We start from the raw sequence: 19,209 nt of genomic DNA, 5'->3' as shown, positions 1-19,209 counted from the left end.
CCCGGGCTTCACCCCTGGGGGGTCCCCACTTTTTGAAGAATGCCAGGGCTGGGATGACCAGCTTGGGGCTGGTTAATCTGATGGCAGGGGGACTCCATGATGTGTGTCCCCTCATATGGCATTTCCACCAGGTTGGTTGAGCCCGGTGCTGGTTACTAGAAATACAGGGAAACCCACACAGTTTTCCTCATGAATTTCCAAGACCAAAAAGGGCTCAGAGGTCCAGGGCTGGTTATGTTTGTTTGTTTTTATTTTGGGGCTCCAGGGCTATTCTTCTCTAAGTTTGAACCCTTTTTTTTACACAGTCACACACAAAAGCACTGCACGGATCAGACTTATCTGTGCAGTGCTTCGGCAAAACACGCAGTGCACAGGCACTTCTATTGATTTCTTTTCGTTCAGACTGTTTTTTGATTGTAGTTTTCAAATTCACAAATATTACTTCATGGTGCCATGACAATATAAACAGTATGTTGCCACTGTCAGGCGATCTATCACAATACCCTGAAGTACTGGGGAGCAACAGGTACAGAAAATAATTTTGTTCTATTACAGCAGCATCAAAATATGGTAAAATTATCAGCATATTAAAACTGTAGTGTATTTTTCACCAGTGGAGTATTTGCTATATGTGGTTATTGAATATATCAATATGGAAATGCATAAAACCGTATTCACATATAAACTACGCAAGAACAAGACAGTAAGAAATTAATTTAAAAAATGTACATTATTCTTAAGTCTGATTAAAGTGCGAAGATAGCTCTGCAGGTATAACTAAAACTTGCTTTACCCCAAAAATGTCCACTCTTTTGCTAACAGGTTCTTTCCAAAGTTACACGTATTTTGATGTGATAAAAACACTTTTGTTTCACAGGTTTCTGTGAACCAGTTTTCAAACTTGCGCAATGGTCAAACAAGTCTAATGCAGTGTTTTATTTACTGATGTCAAACCCCTTACTATATAAGAATAACCAAATATGTAAAAAGTCTCCTTAAAAACCATTGTGAGTCCTGAAGGTGGGTTTGATTGATGGCCGAATAGGGCATAGAGGATGAAGTTAAATTGGTCACATATAGTAACTGTTAGAATAAGTTGGCCTTGAATCATTGAAGTAATAATCTTATGGGAAAGATGATCATGTGGTGAATCTGTATCCCAGTTCTGCTAAAGTTGTAGTTAATCTGAGACACCACCCAGTACATGATAACGTTTTTTCGTTAATTAAATGAAAGTACATTTATTGACAGTATGTAGAGAAAAGGTCCATGTAGGTGTGTACTCTGGTTAGGGGTTCAGACGAAAACATTGGACAGCAGAAAGATTCCTACTGGTGCAGTGCTCAAACCCTGTTGCCGGGGCGACCAGAGTCCTGTTTCAGTGTGAAAGACTTGACCTGGGTTGTGTGTCCCAGGTCCACTACCAGGGCCGACCCAGGTAGGCTTCAGTGTGAAGGTGCGACCGGGGTCACGCTAAAAGGAGCTGGACTGTTCGGGGACACTGGCAGACGATGTCATCTACAAGCAGCAAAGCAGACAGCATGGCTAGGAACTGGCAAGACATCCACTTCTAATGACTCAAACATTTTGCAGGGCAGACACAGGTTCAGTGTGAAAGGGGTAGACCCGGGAAAAACCTGGGTCCAAGGCTCAGTGTAAAGAGCTGTTAAACGGGTTGAAACCATGTTCAGTATCCTGGGTCAGACCCGGGGCTCCAGTGTGAAAGGGGTACAAGTGAGTGATATAACACTGCAGTCCAATTGATACATAGGGACCAATTCAGTTAATGTGGGTATAGTGCTCGCAAGTATTCCTGATTCAGAGAAGTACGCTAATTCTGCAGCAGCTGCGAATATGGATGTGCAAAAATATGCAAATGTTGCAGCCACCTAGATTTGTATTGAGATGCCGACCTTAGGCACAGATCAGTGGATTATCACACTTCTGAGTAACCCTATGGGGTGAAGAATGGCGGAGGGAACTGAGACGCCGGAACCAGTTTCAGTGTGTACAGGATTGCAGCCAGAGACACGCCCCGAAAACAGTCCAGACGCCTGTGTTTGAGTCGCCACCATCTGTTGCCACTCACAAATGGTCCCTGCCTGTCAATTAATTCGTAAGAAAATCCTCACTGCGAACAACATCGGTCATGACACTTGATATATGCGCAGTGTGATTCAGATGCATGTGACCACCAATAGTCACTCAACTGCGTAAACATCGGCAATTCGTCCATCTTTGAATTAGGCCCAATATGCGCATTTTGCAGGACATTTTCATGAAGCACGTTCCCGATTCCCGTGAAATGCAATTACAAATGGCAAATAGCAGATGTTACACGTTAATTCTGTAGTGTGTAACTTATGTGAAGTATATAAATGAGCTGGGAAATAACTCCGAACCCGACTTACACTTTCTGTAGCAGATCTATATTAAAACTATATCAGAAGGATTTAATCACCTATTACTTTAAATATTATTTTTCGTACGGTTCGTGTTCGTTGGTTACACTTATTTTTCATTGATAATACTTTTGTAGCCACTCTTAAATATAACCAATTGTCTAAAATAAGCAGCTGTATAGGAAACATATTGCTTGGTAGCAGCTTGTGAGATGATGCTTAAAAAAATAATAAATATCTTTACAGTTGCTTGAAGCCCATAAACATATAAAGGATCTTAACCCTTGTTGTGTTTGATGTACTGGCCAACAAGGCTTTGAAGCAGTAAGTCTAATATACGGAACGTGAAGTCATTCTTCTCCTGCCGAGCAGGTCTGGGCACTACTGGCAACTCAACGATGATTTTTTTCATGTTTTGGTAAGTAAAAGCACCTTGGCAAGCACACTGTTCAAAAGCGGGATGTTGGTGGCATCTATTGAAAGGCTACATGGGACCTTTCAAACTCGTACATTATTTTTTAAGCAGTCCAGCTGTGAACGAAACTCTAATCCTCAGTGCATGGAGAGGAGGTGCTGAAAGCCTCAATGGGACCTGTCAATGTGCCCCTGCACCATGTGAACAGTTTTCTTTTTCAAGTGCTGCCAAAAGGTGCTGGGGTGGTAGAACGCATGATTTAAGGACACTGTTTGACAGCAAGAGAAAAAAGTGTCCTTAAATGACTGGTATTGAGTCTAAATACAGGGGAGCATGAACCAATTAATAAAGTGAGGGCAGTGCTTTCAGTATCCAATTTCTATAGTCTGTGGTCTGAAGCACGTAATTAAATGCATGCCTTTTTTCTTCACACTGTAAGAACATAGAGCGCGGGGTCTGCAGGTCCACCGCATTATCTCATCCTGCATTCATGTACTGAGACACAAAGCTGCCATCTGTGCTGTGCAGCATACATAGCGGTAACTAAAGAATTTCCATCTCAGCTTGCGTCTTTGGAAAGATAATAATAAAATAATACAAAACAGAAAAGGCTTCCTTTATAGTTTCTTGTCTAATGCACAAAACACATTACATAATGTGGGGTTTGTTACTCCAGTTACTTAACTGGTACATTGCAGTGTATAAGCCAGTATAACATTATTTCAAAATGTAGCACCTACATATGATACCTTGAAATACTGTATAAAATTTTTTTTTATAATTAACAAAATATCCACTTGAGCAATACATTTTTATTTGTATAAAGTGTTCACTTTGAACTTGAATGAGCAACGCGCCATAATTCTGGGGTTTGGAATTAGCTCCTCTCCCCTCAGTGCTCTGTGCGACCTTTTGCATGCAGCTGAATGTAAAAATATCACTTTAAATTCCAACCTACTAACATTTTAGGACCACCCACTACATTTATGTAAACATTTCAGTTTCTCACCAGAAATGCAGCTTGGTTTAGCCTCAAAAGAGTAAGAGGACATGGAGTCATTATTATGTACCATTTTTGTGCATGTACATTTCTTTACTCCTTTGGTGAAAGTGTGACTGGAAATGTGGTTTCCCCTATAAAATGTGCCTGGAAGGTTGAAACTGCACATTTGCACATTTTTATATGGCCTAAAACATGGGGATATATTTGTGCCCTTTAAATATTTTTCTTCCAATCCTTTTCGAATGCATTGCTGCCTTCGCCAGACTGTAACATGCCTTGAGGAGCCCTAATTTTTAGACAAATCCTCCATAAAAAAACATTCAATATTACAGTACATTAAAAATAGGATAAAAAAAAAATACATGGCAAATGTCTGCTTCCTTTAATAAAAGAATAGGCAAAAAGACGAGAATAGCCTTAAGTGTCATCTATCAAACCGGTTTAATCTCCGTCTTCTGATTTCCTCCGGGGACAGAGGCTGTGATGCATTTAGTCCTAAGAAAAACACAAAGCAAACAATAAAAAACATATCTGACAATGATGTTGTCCAACAACTCGAAATATCTTAAACAATGAAAGTATAACTTCTAATACCTGTAGCTGCGGGATTAGTTGAGAGTAAAAAACTGCATCTTAAAAAGCTGGAAACTAGGAACATATTTCAACTACTGTGATTTAAATTATACGTAGAGAATACTAGTGACCAAATGACAAGGTCATCGCCTGCAACATAACAGTATAATGGTTGAGAATGGTTTCTCACCCATTAAACCAGTGGTTCCCAAACTGTGCGCCGTGGCACCCTGGGGTGCCTCGGGACACTTGCAGGGGTGCCTCGGGTTGGTGGTCCAGCACAAATCAAATTATTTGTCGTCAATGTAATGTAAATATGTGGACAAACAGAAGCACAAACCTCTCCACCGCCACACAACTGACCCTAAGGATGACAGGTCAGCACAATTTACTTCACTTCACTTCTTTACTACATTTCTGAATTTCTCAATAACAAATGTTTGGCTATGTGGTGCCATGAAAACAATGCTGATACTCTAGGGTGCCGTGGTTCAATAAAGTTTGGGAACCACTACATTAAACTGTTATGCCATAGGATATGACGGGTGACCAGAGGGCGCAGGGAGGCAGCTGACCTGAGCTGCGAATGTTACATGATAGAGATGTAAAAAAGCCGTTTAGATTACAGATAGTGATAAATGATGGCAGTTCTGTGGTTTTCCCTGATTATGGATGGGATAATGTGTAGTTGTTGAGTTAGTAAATATGTATGTTTTGATGGATTGATTGTTGGGTAAGTATATTGTAATGTGTTGGAGCCTGAGTATGTACTGTAGGGTTGATTTTGCTGGAAGTCAAGGATATAGCATAATACAGGCATTCGGTATAAAATCCCGGCTGCCGCATGGCTGGCAGTTCGATTCCCGGCAGCAGCAGCCCGACAAAAGAGCAGAGCCCGGCAGTGGAAGCCCGACAGCGCTTGAAATCCCGATCGTCCCTAAGGTAAGTAAAAACTAACCTAACCAACCCCCCTTACCCTCCCTAGGGGTGCCTAATCCAAACCCCCCCTTCCAAGTGCCTAACCCTAACCTCCCCCCTCTAAGTACCTAACCCTAACCGCCCCTTCCCCGCTGCCTAAACCTAAGTCCCCTGTGGGGGTGCCTAACCCTAAGTCCCCCCGGGGGTGCCTAACCCTAACCCTCCCGGGGGGGCCTAATCCTAAGTCCCCCCCGGGTACCCTAAACCTAACCCTCCCCCCCCGTGGCTGTCCGCTCGCGGCGCCCGGCATCCCTTCCATCGGGATGCTGGGTGCCTGTCTCCCGGCGTCGGGAAAATGACAGGCGACTACATTTTAGACGCCAGTCATTTAACCCTAGACGGGATAGAGGATTTGGGAAGCCGGCGGTCGGTATTGCGGCCGCCGGCTTCCTAAACGTATCCCATAATACAGTTGTGTCTGCATTCACTGTGCCTTCAGTTGCGCCAAATAGCCCATCTCAGTGCGCCAGGTTCCAGACAACTTTGTTGCTCCCAGCATCTTTGTCGCTCAAAATGTGCGTCACACTCTCATAAATTAAACAACTGGGAGTGATAAAATAACAATGCTAACTTACACTGATCAATTTGATGTGTGACATTTGTATATATGTGTGCGACTGATTCTGAATCTGTATACCAAGTGCTACAATGCAACAGCCACAGCATTTTCTCACGCCAAGTTTCGTTGTGCTTCATCTGTGACTCTGTCAATTGACCGGGATTACAGAACTCCTGGCAATTATACTGAGCCCATTCTATTGCCAAAATCAATAAAGATTACATGTTTGTGCCTGAATATCCATACCTACAGTATATTATCATCTTGCGAAAGAATACAAATAAAGGCAGCATCATAATACTTTCTCACACTTGTGTTGTGCTGTTATCCTTTCCTTTCAGTGCATGATTTTGTGTATCACTGTTGTGTTACTTTACCAAACTAACTACGAAAGTTAGTAGCTGGTAAAATGTAATCATTAAATTATTTATAATTATTAATATAATTATTAATAATTAATCAATAAATAATTTTGACTTCCACTTTCAACGTGTTTAAAACGAATTCCTATGCGGTTGAAGTCACCGTCCTGTGTCTGTAGTACACTGAGTGGTTTTCCTGTGTCTGCGATGCGAATAAGACGTAGAATTCGTACGCTATTCCTCTTGGAGCGTCTCAGTCACACAAAGCATCTAGTGCTGTATAGACGCTAGGTATATGATAGCTGGGGATACAGTGTAATGTGTGGGATTAGTGGTATATGTAGTGTAATAACGACGACAATACATGGGATAGAGTGTAATATGTCTGATTTGCTGATGTGTGTAAGGATAATACTTCTGAGAATGTAGGACATCCTATAAAATGTGGCAAGTAGTGGCGTGTGCAGAGTTGTTAGATGGGTTTACATCGTTAATACTTTGTTTCTACTAACAAGCATAATCAAGCATAGCAAAGGTGTTAAAATGAGGAACAAGTTAGAGTAGGTGTTTCAGGAGGTTGTCTCCATGTCCCAAAAAAATAGTTAGCACATAGGCTTCAAGTTGAAGCAAGAAAACCCAAGGACTCAATTCAGAGTTGCATACAAGTCAGAGTTGAGGATAGATCCTGTGATTGTTAGCGACTCTGCGTGCTTCTGAGCTTGTATATACAGCTCTGTGCAACTAGGGGTAACTCAGAGAGGTACATATCGCATCCGCTTCTCCACTTGAGTCTGAGCTGGTGTAACTGGGCAGATCTGGATGTTCGCACATAGATTGTGTGTGGCTATTCAGAGGTGATCATGTGCAAAGATCCAGCTGATTTCAGATGGACCTTTTGCACCAAGGATGGGGCTTGTGTAAATGAGCACTGATAGTGAGTGAGCAGATTTATAGGTGCGGTGCAGCCAAATACATGTGGTCAACTACTGACAGAGATCCACATTTATTACCAAGCACCCAATGTGGTCACTGCGCATGCAACTATGAATAAGCCCCTAAGTGACCAGTAATGTAAAGTCTGATGCTTCATCAATTCAATAATAGTCTAAAGAGCACAAACATTTTTTATTTAATATTTGTAAGTACTTGTGGTAGCTTCTGAGAAGACATAGCAGTGTGTAATGGAGACAAATCCAACTACAAAATGTTGTGCCATCTAAACATACTTTTCGTTAAAATAAGATACTAGTGTGGCAGTACTATGTGTCACCCTAAGGAGAAGAGGACACCTGTGGGAAACTTACTGCAAAAAACCTCAGCACGTTAATCCCATTCAGTGGGCAGCCCTATGCACTGCTCCAAGGTAGCTTTCTCTGCACCTGTTACAGGTCTAGTATGGTGACTTACAGCAGAGGGATCAGAGGTGGAGTGACAAAGCATAGAACAGCTAAGAAATGATCATACTTGTCAGTCTGTTTAGCATGTTAGTCCTGTGACTTCCCTCTTGTGGGATTATAGGCTAGGATGAAGTGTTTCCTCTACTTAATAAAAAGCCAAGCCCTACTTTTGTGTTTGGTCCTCTTTAAGACTACCCTCTACAATTTAGTGCTAAGGGACAGTTTAGCAAACTCTTATAGTATTGTTGGGCAATTAATGTACTTTCCCCATCTGCGCATACCCATGGTAGACTTCATATACCCTTTTTTTATACCAATGGTCGCCATCCTTAATTGAGGAGTGAGCTACTTTAGTAAAATTAAACCTTCTTAAGAGCTACTAAAATTGTAGAAAGAAAATCTGAACAGTTAAAGGACATTTAAGGAAAATTAAAAAAAAAATGTTTCATAGAAAACAACAAAGTATTTAATTTTTACAGTGATATTGTTGTAGTTTGTAACTAATATTTAAACACAGGCATATTTCACTGTTAATTACCGGCTCCAAGGAGGTACCTGCAGTAGAGAAACAAAATATACTGTATAGGCAAGGCTGCTGTGTGAGCTTCCGACGGGGCTGGCTGGGAGTCACTCGCTCTGCTGTAGCGTAGACGCTGTGGGTGGAACCACAGCTGCAGCAGTCACATAACATGCTTCCCTGTGACTCCACCCATGGCGTCGACACCACAGGGGAGCACACGTCAGAGGTCACTTCCTCCTAGTTTACTTGGCAGTACTGCAGCTAAGTGAGCTACCAAAATAAAGACCGCAAGCTACCGGTAGCTTGCGAGCTACAGGTTGGAGACCACTGGTTTATACTAGATGTACTGTATTTTATTGATTTATTTATATTCTTTTTTCCCTGGAAGACATACAGGCCGTGTCCATGTCTGCATCTGTTGCCATAGTAACGCCGGCGACTTTGTGCAAATGCCGCCACAAAGCCATCCTCTGGTGCACATCGTTGCGTCTGACTGTGCAAGGCTTGAGACACCCACTTTCAGGGTCCTTAGAAGCAGAAACAGTGACGTCACTAGGTGGTGTGGGCCTCCTCAGATGACAGCAAAATAGCAGAGATGCTCTGCTACTGTGGTGTCAGCCCATCGGATGGTGCCACTGAACAGCGCTGCAGCATCAACCACACTGTGCTGGAAGAGGCTGGGGGCTGCCCAGCAGCTCCCGGAGCGCTGGGCAACCCCCAGAGTGACGAGGATGGGGGTGTGGTACACAGTCATGCCCCCAAAATTGCACACATCAGGGGGCGTGACCTCACAGGCAAGAGACCTTGCCCCCTTTCGCACGACTCTGAGCGGAAACACCTCGGTGTGTCTATAGCAGGTGCAAATGATATATCTAAATTAGGGATGTGCAGGCTCGGATAGGTTCGAGTTTGCACGTGGAGTTTGGATTTTTCCCTCCAAAAAAACGGAACTCAGAACGAGGCAAAACGTCATCTTACATGGACGAACATCATCATTCCTGGACAAAAGACCAGGAATGATGATGTTCGTCCATGTAAGATGACGTTTTGCCTCGTTCTGAGTTCCGTTTTTTTGGAGGGAAAAATCCGAACTCCACGTGCAAACTCGAACCTATCCGAGCCTGCACATCCCTAATCTAAATATGGTCCACTATGTAAATGGTTCTGCGTCTATGAACACAACCACTATCAGCGACATGCCCACTGCACTACCATATGACACAACATCTCCGTACATCTGTTTAGCCACCTGACACCACCCAGTCACCGCTTACATTTCTGCCGCTGTGTCTAACTTTGTGCTACCACTCTTTAGGAACAAAATGGGGACACATGCGCAGCGCGATGCATGTGTAGATGGAAAACAACGCTCCAATGCCGCTGCGTCCCTCTCAGAAACAGGCCCACAGTGAGCGTTACCTCTCATCCTCAAGTACATCCTGTGTATGATCAGAGGGAACGCAGCATTTCAGAAGGGGATATTTCCAATACTGAAGGTTTTCTCATCTTCTTCTACAGTGCTTTAAAATATATATAAAATTTGGAGACTTATACGCGAGTTTATCAGACAAGACGGAGGGATCACATGTTCCACAAATATTAAAAATTGAGAATGCAGATCTCCAAACAGTTAGATAAGTTAGAACAGATGAAAAGACCGTGAAAGAGTATGTATCAAATATAAGATGACTAAGAGTATTTTGTCCTGACCATCTTTAAGTGTCACCTTTCAAAGACCTAGTACAGATATATTGCATCGGCTGTGCTGCATGGCATATGTACTATATCAGAAAGATATTTTGTCAATAATGTGTAGTGTATGGATAATCTGACAATCTGTACAGAGACAAATAGTTTGGATCAGAACGATGATAGCTTAGTGTGTATGTACGATATCGTGTGTTATCAATTGTTAAGTATGTTGGTCGTCGGTTACATCATTCCAGTATGTACCCCATATTAGACTAGCTGTATCAGCACCTGTGTTAGACAGTCTAGTTAGCAGGTTAGTAGCTTACAGGACCAGAGGGTTGCTGCCGGGTACGTAAAGTTCAAAACAGTTTATCCTGCAGCAGCCACTGACTTTGATTAGGCTTTAGAGCTAGCAGCACCCGGCTCTACAGACCAAAGGGATTGGCTGCCGTAGTCTGAATGAATGAAAAGCTTCTGCTTCAAGTGCTGCTCAGAACGATCTTGGCTTCTACCCTGGGGGAAATATGTGGCAGGGGATATCCCTCTCCCTATGCACTCCACTTGGATGGACAGACATCTGTATGCATGTGCTCCTGAGTCAGTAGTTTTCAGGCTGCTCATCAAGAAGCTCCAGTTAAGTACTTGGATTTGGCTTAATGCAGGTCAGCCAGAGGAAGCAATTTAATAATGAGCCACTTAAACTAAAGTAGCATAGCAGCACTAAGTAAACTGTAATTAGTTTGCTTTACAGCATATAACCCAGCAGGTGGCACCAGAGTCGTTCACAGTTACACAGGCACCAAATCTAGGACAAATGCCAGTCAGCAAAGCTTTACACATAGTAAGCAGAATTAGGCTTATTTTGAAACAGATGGGCACTACAGAAGCTGCTGTACTGAATGTTATGGAGTTGTTTATTGTGTGTCTGGTTTAAAAATCAGGGATTACACTGCAACATCTAGCAGCTTCTGTGTCACATCAGGCTTCACCCAAAGTGAGCGAAAGCTCTCGGGATCCCCACGATTGATTTTCTATTTTTCTGTAAAAGTCTAGTTCAAACTTCTAAATGTAGCATGTCTGCATTATGCGGGTCCATTGTGTTGTTTTAGACAACAACTGACATTTATATGCCACATACATAAATAAATGCACATTCCCCCTGTTGGTGTGCCATGTATTACAATAATAAATACAGTGTTTATAGACGCCAATATATGTCCCATCATGCAAACACACAGATCTGCACACAGTCCTGAATGGAAAGCCAGGATAAAATAGGCTACACAACCCAATCCACCAAAAACACTTGTACATTAGGTCAGCACAAACCACATCTATTTGGCTACTGACAAATCAGGAATGTGCTGGGAAACCTGGTAACACATCACTCTAATGGTAGTAATATTTCATAAATCCAACTACATCAAACACTGTTGAAACTGTGTAATTATGATATTTAGACTTCACAACAATATCATATCAAACACGTTATATATGCCTGTCCACAAAGGTCATCTCTGGATAAACATAAAGGGACAGAATGATTGCATTAGACTAATTTTAGATCGCATGACAAATCACACAGGGGGACGGTGAGAATGGGTGCAATATAGTGCACTCTGCAAGGGTTAATTCAGAGAGAATGGCATGGGAGGTCCCTATAGCTCTCACATAGGGGAATCCCGGAGGCATGAGGGAGCAATAGGATTGATCCAAAAATGATGATGTTGGCAGCAATGGTCTTGCTTGTTCCCCGTCATCTCTTCCTCCACTGTGCATGTTTTTTTGTTTTTCTTTTCCTTATAACTGTGTATGCATTCCCTAATTCCCAAACTGCGCATGCGTATTCATCAAAAAGATCGATATGGACCTGCCAATTTGCAATCCCTACTCCAGAATCAGTCCCATGAGATTCAGCACAGGGGTCAGAGTATCATATGATAAGATCTGATTGGAGGAGCTTAGCACATGCTGATTATAGGAGCTCCGCTTCTTTCTGTGCACAAACTGAACCCTATATCTATTACTTCTCCACTCAGTGCACGGCTCCTGAGAACATCTCCTCCCCTCATCTTTCACGTCTCAGTCTGTTTCCCTCTATTTGTATCCACGTCACCCATTATGTAAGTGCATCTCCCCTCCCATCTGTGCTGCTGTCCCCTTATCTTTATATGTCACTGCACTGGTCTCATCTTTATGTCTGTCCTCTATCTGTTATCCTGTCTCTAAATGTTGTCTGCCTAAACTTGGTCTCTCTTTACCCCCTCCCTTCTCTGTATTATATACAGTGCCTTGCAAAAGTATTCGCCCCCCGAGGCTTTTTACCTTTTTTGTTACATTACAACCTGTCATTTATTCATTTTTTTAATCTGAATTTTAGGTGATGGATCTGCACAAAATAGTCTAATTTGGTGAAGTGAAATGAGAAAAATATATATTAAAAATAATCTTTATAAATAAAATTCTGAAAATTGGCATGTGCATATGTAATCACCCCCTTTGCTATGAAGCCCCTCAAAAGTTCTGGTGCAACCAATTACCTTCAGAAGTCACATAATTAGTGAAATGAAGTCCACCTGTGGGAAATCTAAGTGTCACATGATCTGTTTGGAGGAAGGTCCTCTGGTCAGATGAGACTAAAATTTAACTTTTCGGCCACCAAGGAAAACGCTATGTCTGGTGCAAACCCAACACATTCCATCACCCCAAGAACACCATCCCCACAGTGAATCATGGTGGTGGCAGCATCATGCTGTGGGGATGTTTTTCAGCAGCAGGGACTGGGAAATTGATTTGAGTCGAGTGAAAATATGAGATATGGTAAGAACTTACCCTTGTTATCTCTATTTCTACGAAGTCCATAGGGTTCCACAGGATACCTTGGGGTATAGGTGTGACGTCAGTCGCAGGGCACCAAAGAGTTAAGCTTTCAGCCTCCCAGGATGCACTAGGTCCCCCTCCTATACCCCGCCCCCGGGCCAAGGCACCTCAGTTAGTTACCAAGCCATAAGCCGGAGGAGGAGAAGGAAGAGAGAGAACAAAGATCTGGACACATACAAGAATCACATTCTCACCAGAGGGAGACGGAAAACCGGTGACCAATGCAAAGCCCATCTGCAGCACAGGTGCGACAGGGCGGGAGTCCTGTGGAACCCTATGGACTTCGTAGAAATAGAGATAACAAGGGTAAGTTCTTACCATATCTCATATTTTCTACTTCAGGGTCCATAGGGTATCCACAGGATACCTTGGGGATGTCCCAAAGCAGTATCCTTTAAGGGTGGGGACGCTCCTGTGCAGAAAGGAGAATCCGCCGCCCGAAGGAAGCATCCTGAGAGGCGAAGGTGTCAAACCTGTAATACCTCACGAAGGTATGGACAGAAGACCACGTAGCAGCCTTGCAGATCTGAACTGCCGAGGCACCACGTCGAGCTGCCCACGAAGGACCCACAGACCTAGTGGAATGAGCCTTCAGAGAAGGAGGGACCGGTAGGCCTTCATGAAGATAAGCTTCAGAAATAGCCATACGGATCCAGGCTGCCAAAGTTTGCTTTGAAGCAGGCCAACCCTTTTTACGGAAGCCATAGAGGACAAACAAAGCGTCCGACTTCCTAAACGAAGAAGTGCGGTCAACATAAGTCCTTAAGGCCCGCACAACATCCAAAGAGGCCTCACCCACGGAAAGACCCGGTGAGTTAAAGGCCGGAACAACTATTTCCTCGTTAACATGAAACTGGGAAACAACTTTGGGAAGAAACTCGGGCCGAGTGCGGAGCACTGCCCTGTTCCCATGAAAAACCAAGAAAGGGGGTCTACAAAAAAGAGCCCCTAACTCAGAAACACGTCTGGCCGAAGCAATGGCCAGAAGGAAAACAGTCTTAGCTGTTAGCCATTTAATATCCACTGAGCCCAGTGGTTCAAACGGCGGTCCTTGGAGAGCCCTCAGGACCACAGCCAAATCCCAAGGCGCCACAGGTGGAACAAAGGGCGGCTGAATACGGAGAACACCTTGCATAAAGGTGCGCACATCCGGGATTGTAGCAATCCTACGGTGAAACCAGACAGATAGGGCCGAAACCTGTACCTTCAAAGAAGCAAGGCGAAGCCCATGATCTAGTCCCGCTTGCAGGAAGGCGAGAATCCGAGACAGACGAAACTCCCGCGGTGCATAACCTCTCGGTCGACACCACTGGAAGAACGTATGCCACACGCAATGGTATATCCTCGCGGAAGACGGTTTCCGAGCTCGTAACATGGTACGCACCACAGAGCTGGAAAACCCCCGGGACCTCAGCATGACCGTCTCAACAGCCACGCCGTCAAAGACAGCCGAGTCAGGTCCGGGTGAAGACAAGGACCCTGAGACAGAAGGTCCAGTCGTAGCGGCAACCGCAGAGGACTGTCCACGGACAGACCCTGAAGGTCTGAGAAGAAAAGTTACAGGCAGCGCTAGCACAGTCACATACAATGCAGAGAAATAACAATTCCTGCACTAACAGCGCTGATCACTCAACTACACAGACACAGGGCCTGGTAGGACACAGCGCTGCATACACAGACCTGAGCCACAGCGGAGGAGAGGTATGCGGGGGGACCCAGACCACGATACTTCCTTCCAGACTTCCAGCAGCGTTCACCATGCGTTGCAGAGAAGATGGCCGCCGAGGAGCAGAGAGAATCTGGCCTGGGGGAGGAGCGCTGACACAGGACCAGTCAGCACAGTGCAGAGAGGGCTGTGTGCAGCGGGGGAGGCGCCGGCTGTGAGACAGGGAAGGCGCGCTCCCCTGGCATGCATTTAACCCCTGGGACGCCGCAGCGCTACCGCTCTGCTGCGGTCCGCTGTCCCAGGGGGTAGTGGAAAGCGCAGGTTCAGTACCTGGCTCCACGCTGCAGCCAGTCCCCAGGGAGCCCCCTGCCTGGGGACTCAGGACCATGTGACCAGCGGGGACCCACCGCGGGACCCCGCTGCTTACCTTTGTCCCCCTTGGATCCGGCCATGGTCCGGAACATCTGGGGTCACCGCTAGCTGTGACCCCAGATGCTCACCAGCATCCCCGGATCGGTACCGGCGTTCTGGTACCGGCGGGGGTGTAGGGAAGACAGCATGGACGTCAGGACTGACTGTCCATGCTGTACATCCAGATGTGCAGCCACAGCTGCACTGAAGAAAGCTTCAGGGGCTCTTCTAGCCCCCACTCCGACAGGTGCACCCGACGCCGGCCGGGCACCAAACTAAACTGAGGTGCCTTGGCCCGGGGGCGGGGTATAGGAGGGGGACCTAGTGCATCCTGGGAGGCTGAAAGCTTAACTCTTTGGTGCCCTGCGACTGACGTCACACCTATACCCCAAGGTATCCTGTGGATACCCTATGGACCCTGAAGTAGAAAGATGGATGGTGCTAAATACAGGGATATTCTTGGGCAAAACCGGTTTCAGTCTGCCTATGATTTGAGACTGGGACGGAGGTTCACCTTCCAGCAGGACAATGACCCGAAGCATACTGCTAAAGCAGCACTCGAGTGGATTAAGGGGAAACATTTAAATGTGTTGTTGGAATGGCCTAGTCAAAGCCCAGATCTCAATCCAATTGAGAATCTGTGGTCAGACTTGAAGATTACTGTTCACAAGCGGAAACCATCCAACATGAAGGAGCTGAAGCAGTTTTGCCTTGAGGAATGGGCAAAATCCCAGGGGCAAGATGTGGCAAGCTCATAGAGACTTATCCAAAGCGACTTGCAGTTGCAATTGCCGCAAAAGGTGGCTCGACAAAGTACTGACTTTATGGGGGTGAATAGTTATGCACGCTGAAGTTTTCTGTTATGTTGTGCTAAATGTTGTTTGATTCACAATATAGAAAAAACACACAACTTCACAGTTGTAGGCATGTTCTGTGAATTAAATGATGCACACCTTCAAGCAATCCATTTTAATTCCAGGTTGTGAGGCAACAAAACATGACAAATGCAAAGGGGGGTGAATACTTTTGCAAGGCACTGTATGCCTGTCCTTTCCTTCTACCCTTTATATGTGCCCCCCTTTACCCCTCTTATCGTATCTATCATTTAACCTACTTCTACCATTTGCCCTCTAAATCCACTTTTCCCTTGTGTCCCTAACAAATCACTTTCCCTCTTGCCCAGCACCTTCTCCCACCTGCCCTGTCTTCTACCTCTTCTGCTCTCTTCACTCTATATCTCCTTCTTGTGGCACATACTGTAATATGAACCTATTGACACATTATGGGTCATATTCATCAAGTTCAAAATCCCAGTCGCAAATGGGGTTTTGAATCACTGTCAATTAGAGATTCCACAATGAAGAGGCATGCACTAAAGGACAATTTATTAAAGATATTTATTATTACTAATGAAAATGGATTGCGAGGGAGGAAGCAACTAGTAACTTTCCTAGGGCTGTATGAGGTCTTACTCCAGCTCTGATGATGGTGGAGTTTGTGCTCTGGGCCCTATCAGCCTCATTAGATGCTGCACCAACATCAGTCTATTTCTGCTCAGCTGTGAGTCAGCAGGAAAGTACTCCAAAATCAAAATATACGTACAGAATATATCGTTTTAGCAGCTCTGTCTTGGAAACTAATTACCCCCTTCTATTTAATAAAATGTATAGCCTGGAATAGTATAAGAAACATTTCTTCCACTGGCTAACCTTATATCAGCCCATAAATCAGGGTGTCCACAGTAAAAGAAAGGTGGAATACTGCCAGAACAGCGCTAACTGCTAATTCAGCCTCTGATTGGCCGCTGTCAGTGACGGATTAGAAGCCACAAGTGCAGCACTGAGTTTACATCAAATGATGAGACTGTGACTACAGCGTATAAAGAAGGTATCTGTGGTGGCAGAAGCAGCAGGGTGAGTGCGGACAGCCATATTACTGGTGGCTCATATGGTCTACAATTACTACTGCTGTCACATTATTGGGCACTGCTATAACTGCTGGCACTAATACTGCTGGCAGTAACTCTACTGTCATATTACTCAACATTACTACTGTTGGCATAGTGGTATAAGTTACCTATGTTGGTATATTGCTGGACACTACCACTGCTGCTGGCATATTAATGAGCATTACTACTGCAGGTGGTGTTACTGAACATTACAGTTACTGCTGTACATATTACTATCATTGCCTTACTACGGTTGGTAACAGAGGACGTGACTAGCAAACTATAATAAATCTAGTATTGTAGGGTGTTCCAGTGCACTATACTGTGAAATATAAGAATAATTCAATTGGTGCAACTGCATCTCACCTTTCATTTATGAAATAAACGCTTTTTAGAGCTAAATTTTTTTACCTATATGTGGCCAACTCAGCAGCCCCAGTATATGTACAATGCCTCAGCAGCCCTGGTATATGTACAATGCCTCAGCAGCCCTGGTATATGTACAATGCCTCAGCAGCCCTGGTATATGTACAATGCCTCAGCAGCAACGGTATATGTACAATGCCTCAGCAGCAACGGTATATGTACAATGCCTCAGCAGCCCTGGTATATGTACAATGCCTCAGCAGCAACGGTATATGTACAATGCCTCAGCAGCCCTGGTATATGTACAATGCCTCAGCAGCCCTGGTATATGTACAATGCCTCAGCAGCCCTGGTATATGTACAATGCCTCAGCAGCCCTGGTATATGTACAATGCCTCAGCAGCAACGGTATATGTACAATGCCTCAGCAGCAACGGTATATGTACAATGCCTCAGCAGCCCTGGTATATGTACAATGCCTCAGCAGCAACGGTATATGTACAAAGCCTCAGCAGCCCTGGTATATGTACAATGCCTCAGCAGCGTCGGTATATGTACATAGCCTCAGCAGCCCCGGTATATGTACAATGTCTCAGCAGCCCCGGTATATGTACAATGCCTCAGCAGCCCCGGTATATGTACAATGCCTCAGCAGCCCCGGTGTATATATATACAATGCCTCAGCAGCCCCGGTATATGTACAATGCCTCAGCAGCAACGGTATATGTACAAAGCCTCAGCAGCCCCGGTATATGTACAATGCCTCAGCAGCAACGGTATATGTACAAAGCCTCAGCAGCCCCGGTATATGTACAATGCCTCAGCAGCGTCGGTATATGTACAATGCCTCAGAAGCCCTAGTATATGTACAATGCCTCAGCAGCCCCGGTATATGTACAATGCCTCAGCAGCCCCGGTATATGTACAATGCCTCAGCAGCCCCGGTATATGTACAATGCCTCAGCAGCCCCGGTATATGTACAATGCCTCAGCAGCAACGGCATATGTACAATGCCTCAGCAGCAACGGTATATGTACAATGCCTCAGCAGCAACGGTATATGTACAATGCCTCAGCAACCCCGGTATATGTACAATACCACAGCAGCCCCGGTATATGTACAATGCCTTAGCAGCCCCGGTATATGTACAATGCCTCAGCAGCCCCGGTATATGTACAATGCCTCAGCAGCCCCGGTATATGTACAATGCCTCAGCAGCCCCGGTATATGTACAATGCCTCAGCAGCCCCGGTATATGTACAATGCCTCAGCAGCCCCGGTATATGTACAATGCCTCAGCAGCCCCGGTATATGTACAATGCCTCAGCAGCCCCGGTATATGTACAATGCCTCAGCAGCCCCGGTATATGTACAATGCCTCAGCAGCCCCCCGGTATACGTACAATGCCTCAGCAGCCCTGGTATATGTACAATGTCTCAGCGGCAACGGTACAGTATATGTACATGTATGGCTTTTCCTAGACCAGCATATGGCATGCAACTATGAATGCCCCGTGGTAAATTAAAAATCTACAAACACACGAGTGACGCATAATAACAGCTGCCCCATCATGTCCCTTCAACCTCAGGAGTCATTTTAAATCAGGGGTGGGGAACCTTTTTTCTGCCGAGGGCCATTTTGATATATATAACATTATTTGCGGTCCCGGTGCAGACCACGCCCCCTGTACATGACATCACAATGGGGTGGGCCACACTCGCCAGTGATTACAGAGATGCCCAGAGCAACCTCAAGATGATCCGGGGAGCTGTAAGGGCAGCGTTGTGACCATCTGAAGCATCCTAAGGACACTCCAGGCGGCACTGCTGCATAGATTCTGGCTGCAGTGTGCCCATCTAGGCACCCTCCTAGCCAGATGAGGTTAGCAGAAAAAAGCTCTGAGGGCCAGACCAAATTATTCCGAGGGCCTGGGGTTCCCTGTTTTAAATGAATGAATTACATGGTCCTAAGTGGAAGCAGGTTGGATTTTCATTTGATATTATTATTATTCATTATTTACCCAATAATGTAGGCA

General features: G+C 44.8%; 1 protein-coding gene across 2 annotated transcripts in view; it reads right to left on the bottom strand.

Annotated features, from left to right (window-relative positions):
• Positions 1–3,377: 3,377 nt before the first annotated feature.
• RHBDD1 (rhomboid domain containing 1) overlaps positions 3,378–19,209 on the bottom strand; it is a 136,664-nt gene continuing 120,832 nt past the window's right edge. Inside the window, exon 9 of one of the 2 annotated variants that reach the window (XM_088446283.1) lies at positions 3,378–4,315. In XM_088446283.1, coding sequence (XP_088302409.1) covers positions 4,245–4,315 — 71 coding nt within the window. In that variant the 3' untranslated portion in view covers positions 3,378–4,244. The remainder of the gene's footprint in view (positions 4,316–19,209) is intronic. The other variant, XR_015869736.1, reaches the window with a different exon arrangement.

The sequence above is a fragment of the Taudactylus pleione genome, unplaced genomic scaffold, assembly GCF_031769625.1.
Source record: "Taudactylus pleione unplaced genomic scaffold, aTauple2 ptg000395l, whole genome shotgun sequence".
Lineage (NCBI taxonomy): Eukaryota > Metazoa > Chordata > Amphibia > Anura > Myobatrachidae > Taudactylus > Taudactylus pleione.
This window is presented reverse-complemented; position numbering and strand designations above follow the sequence as displayed.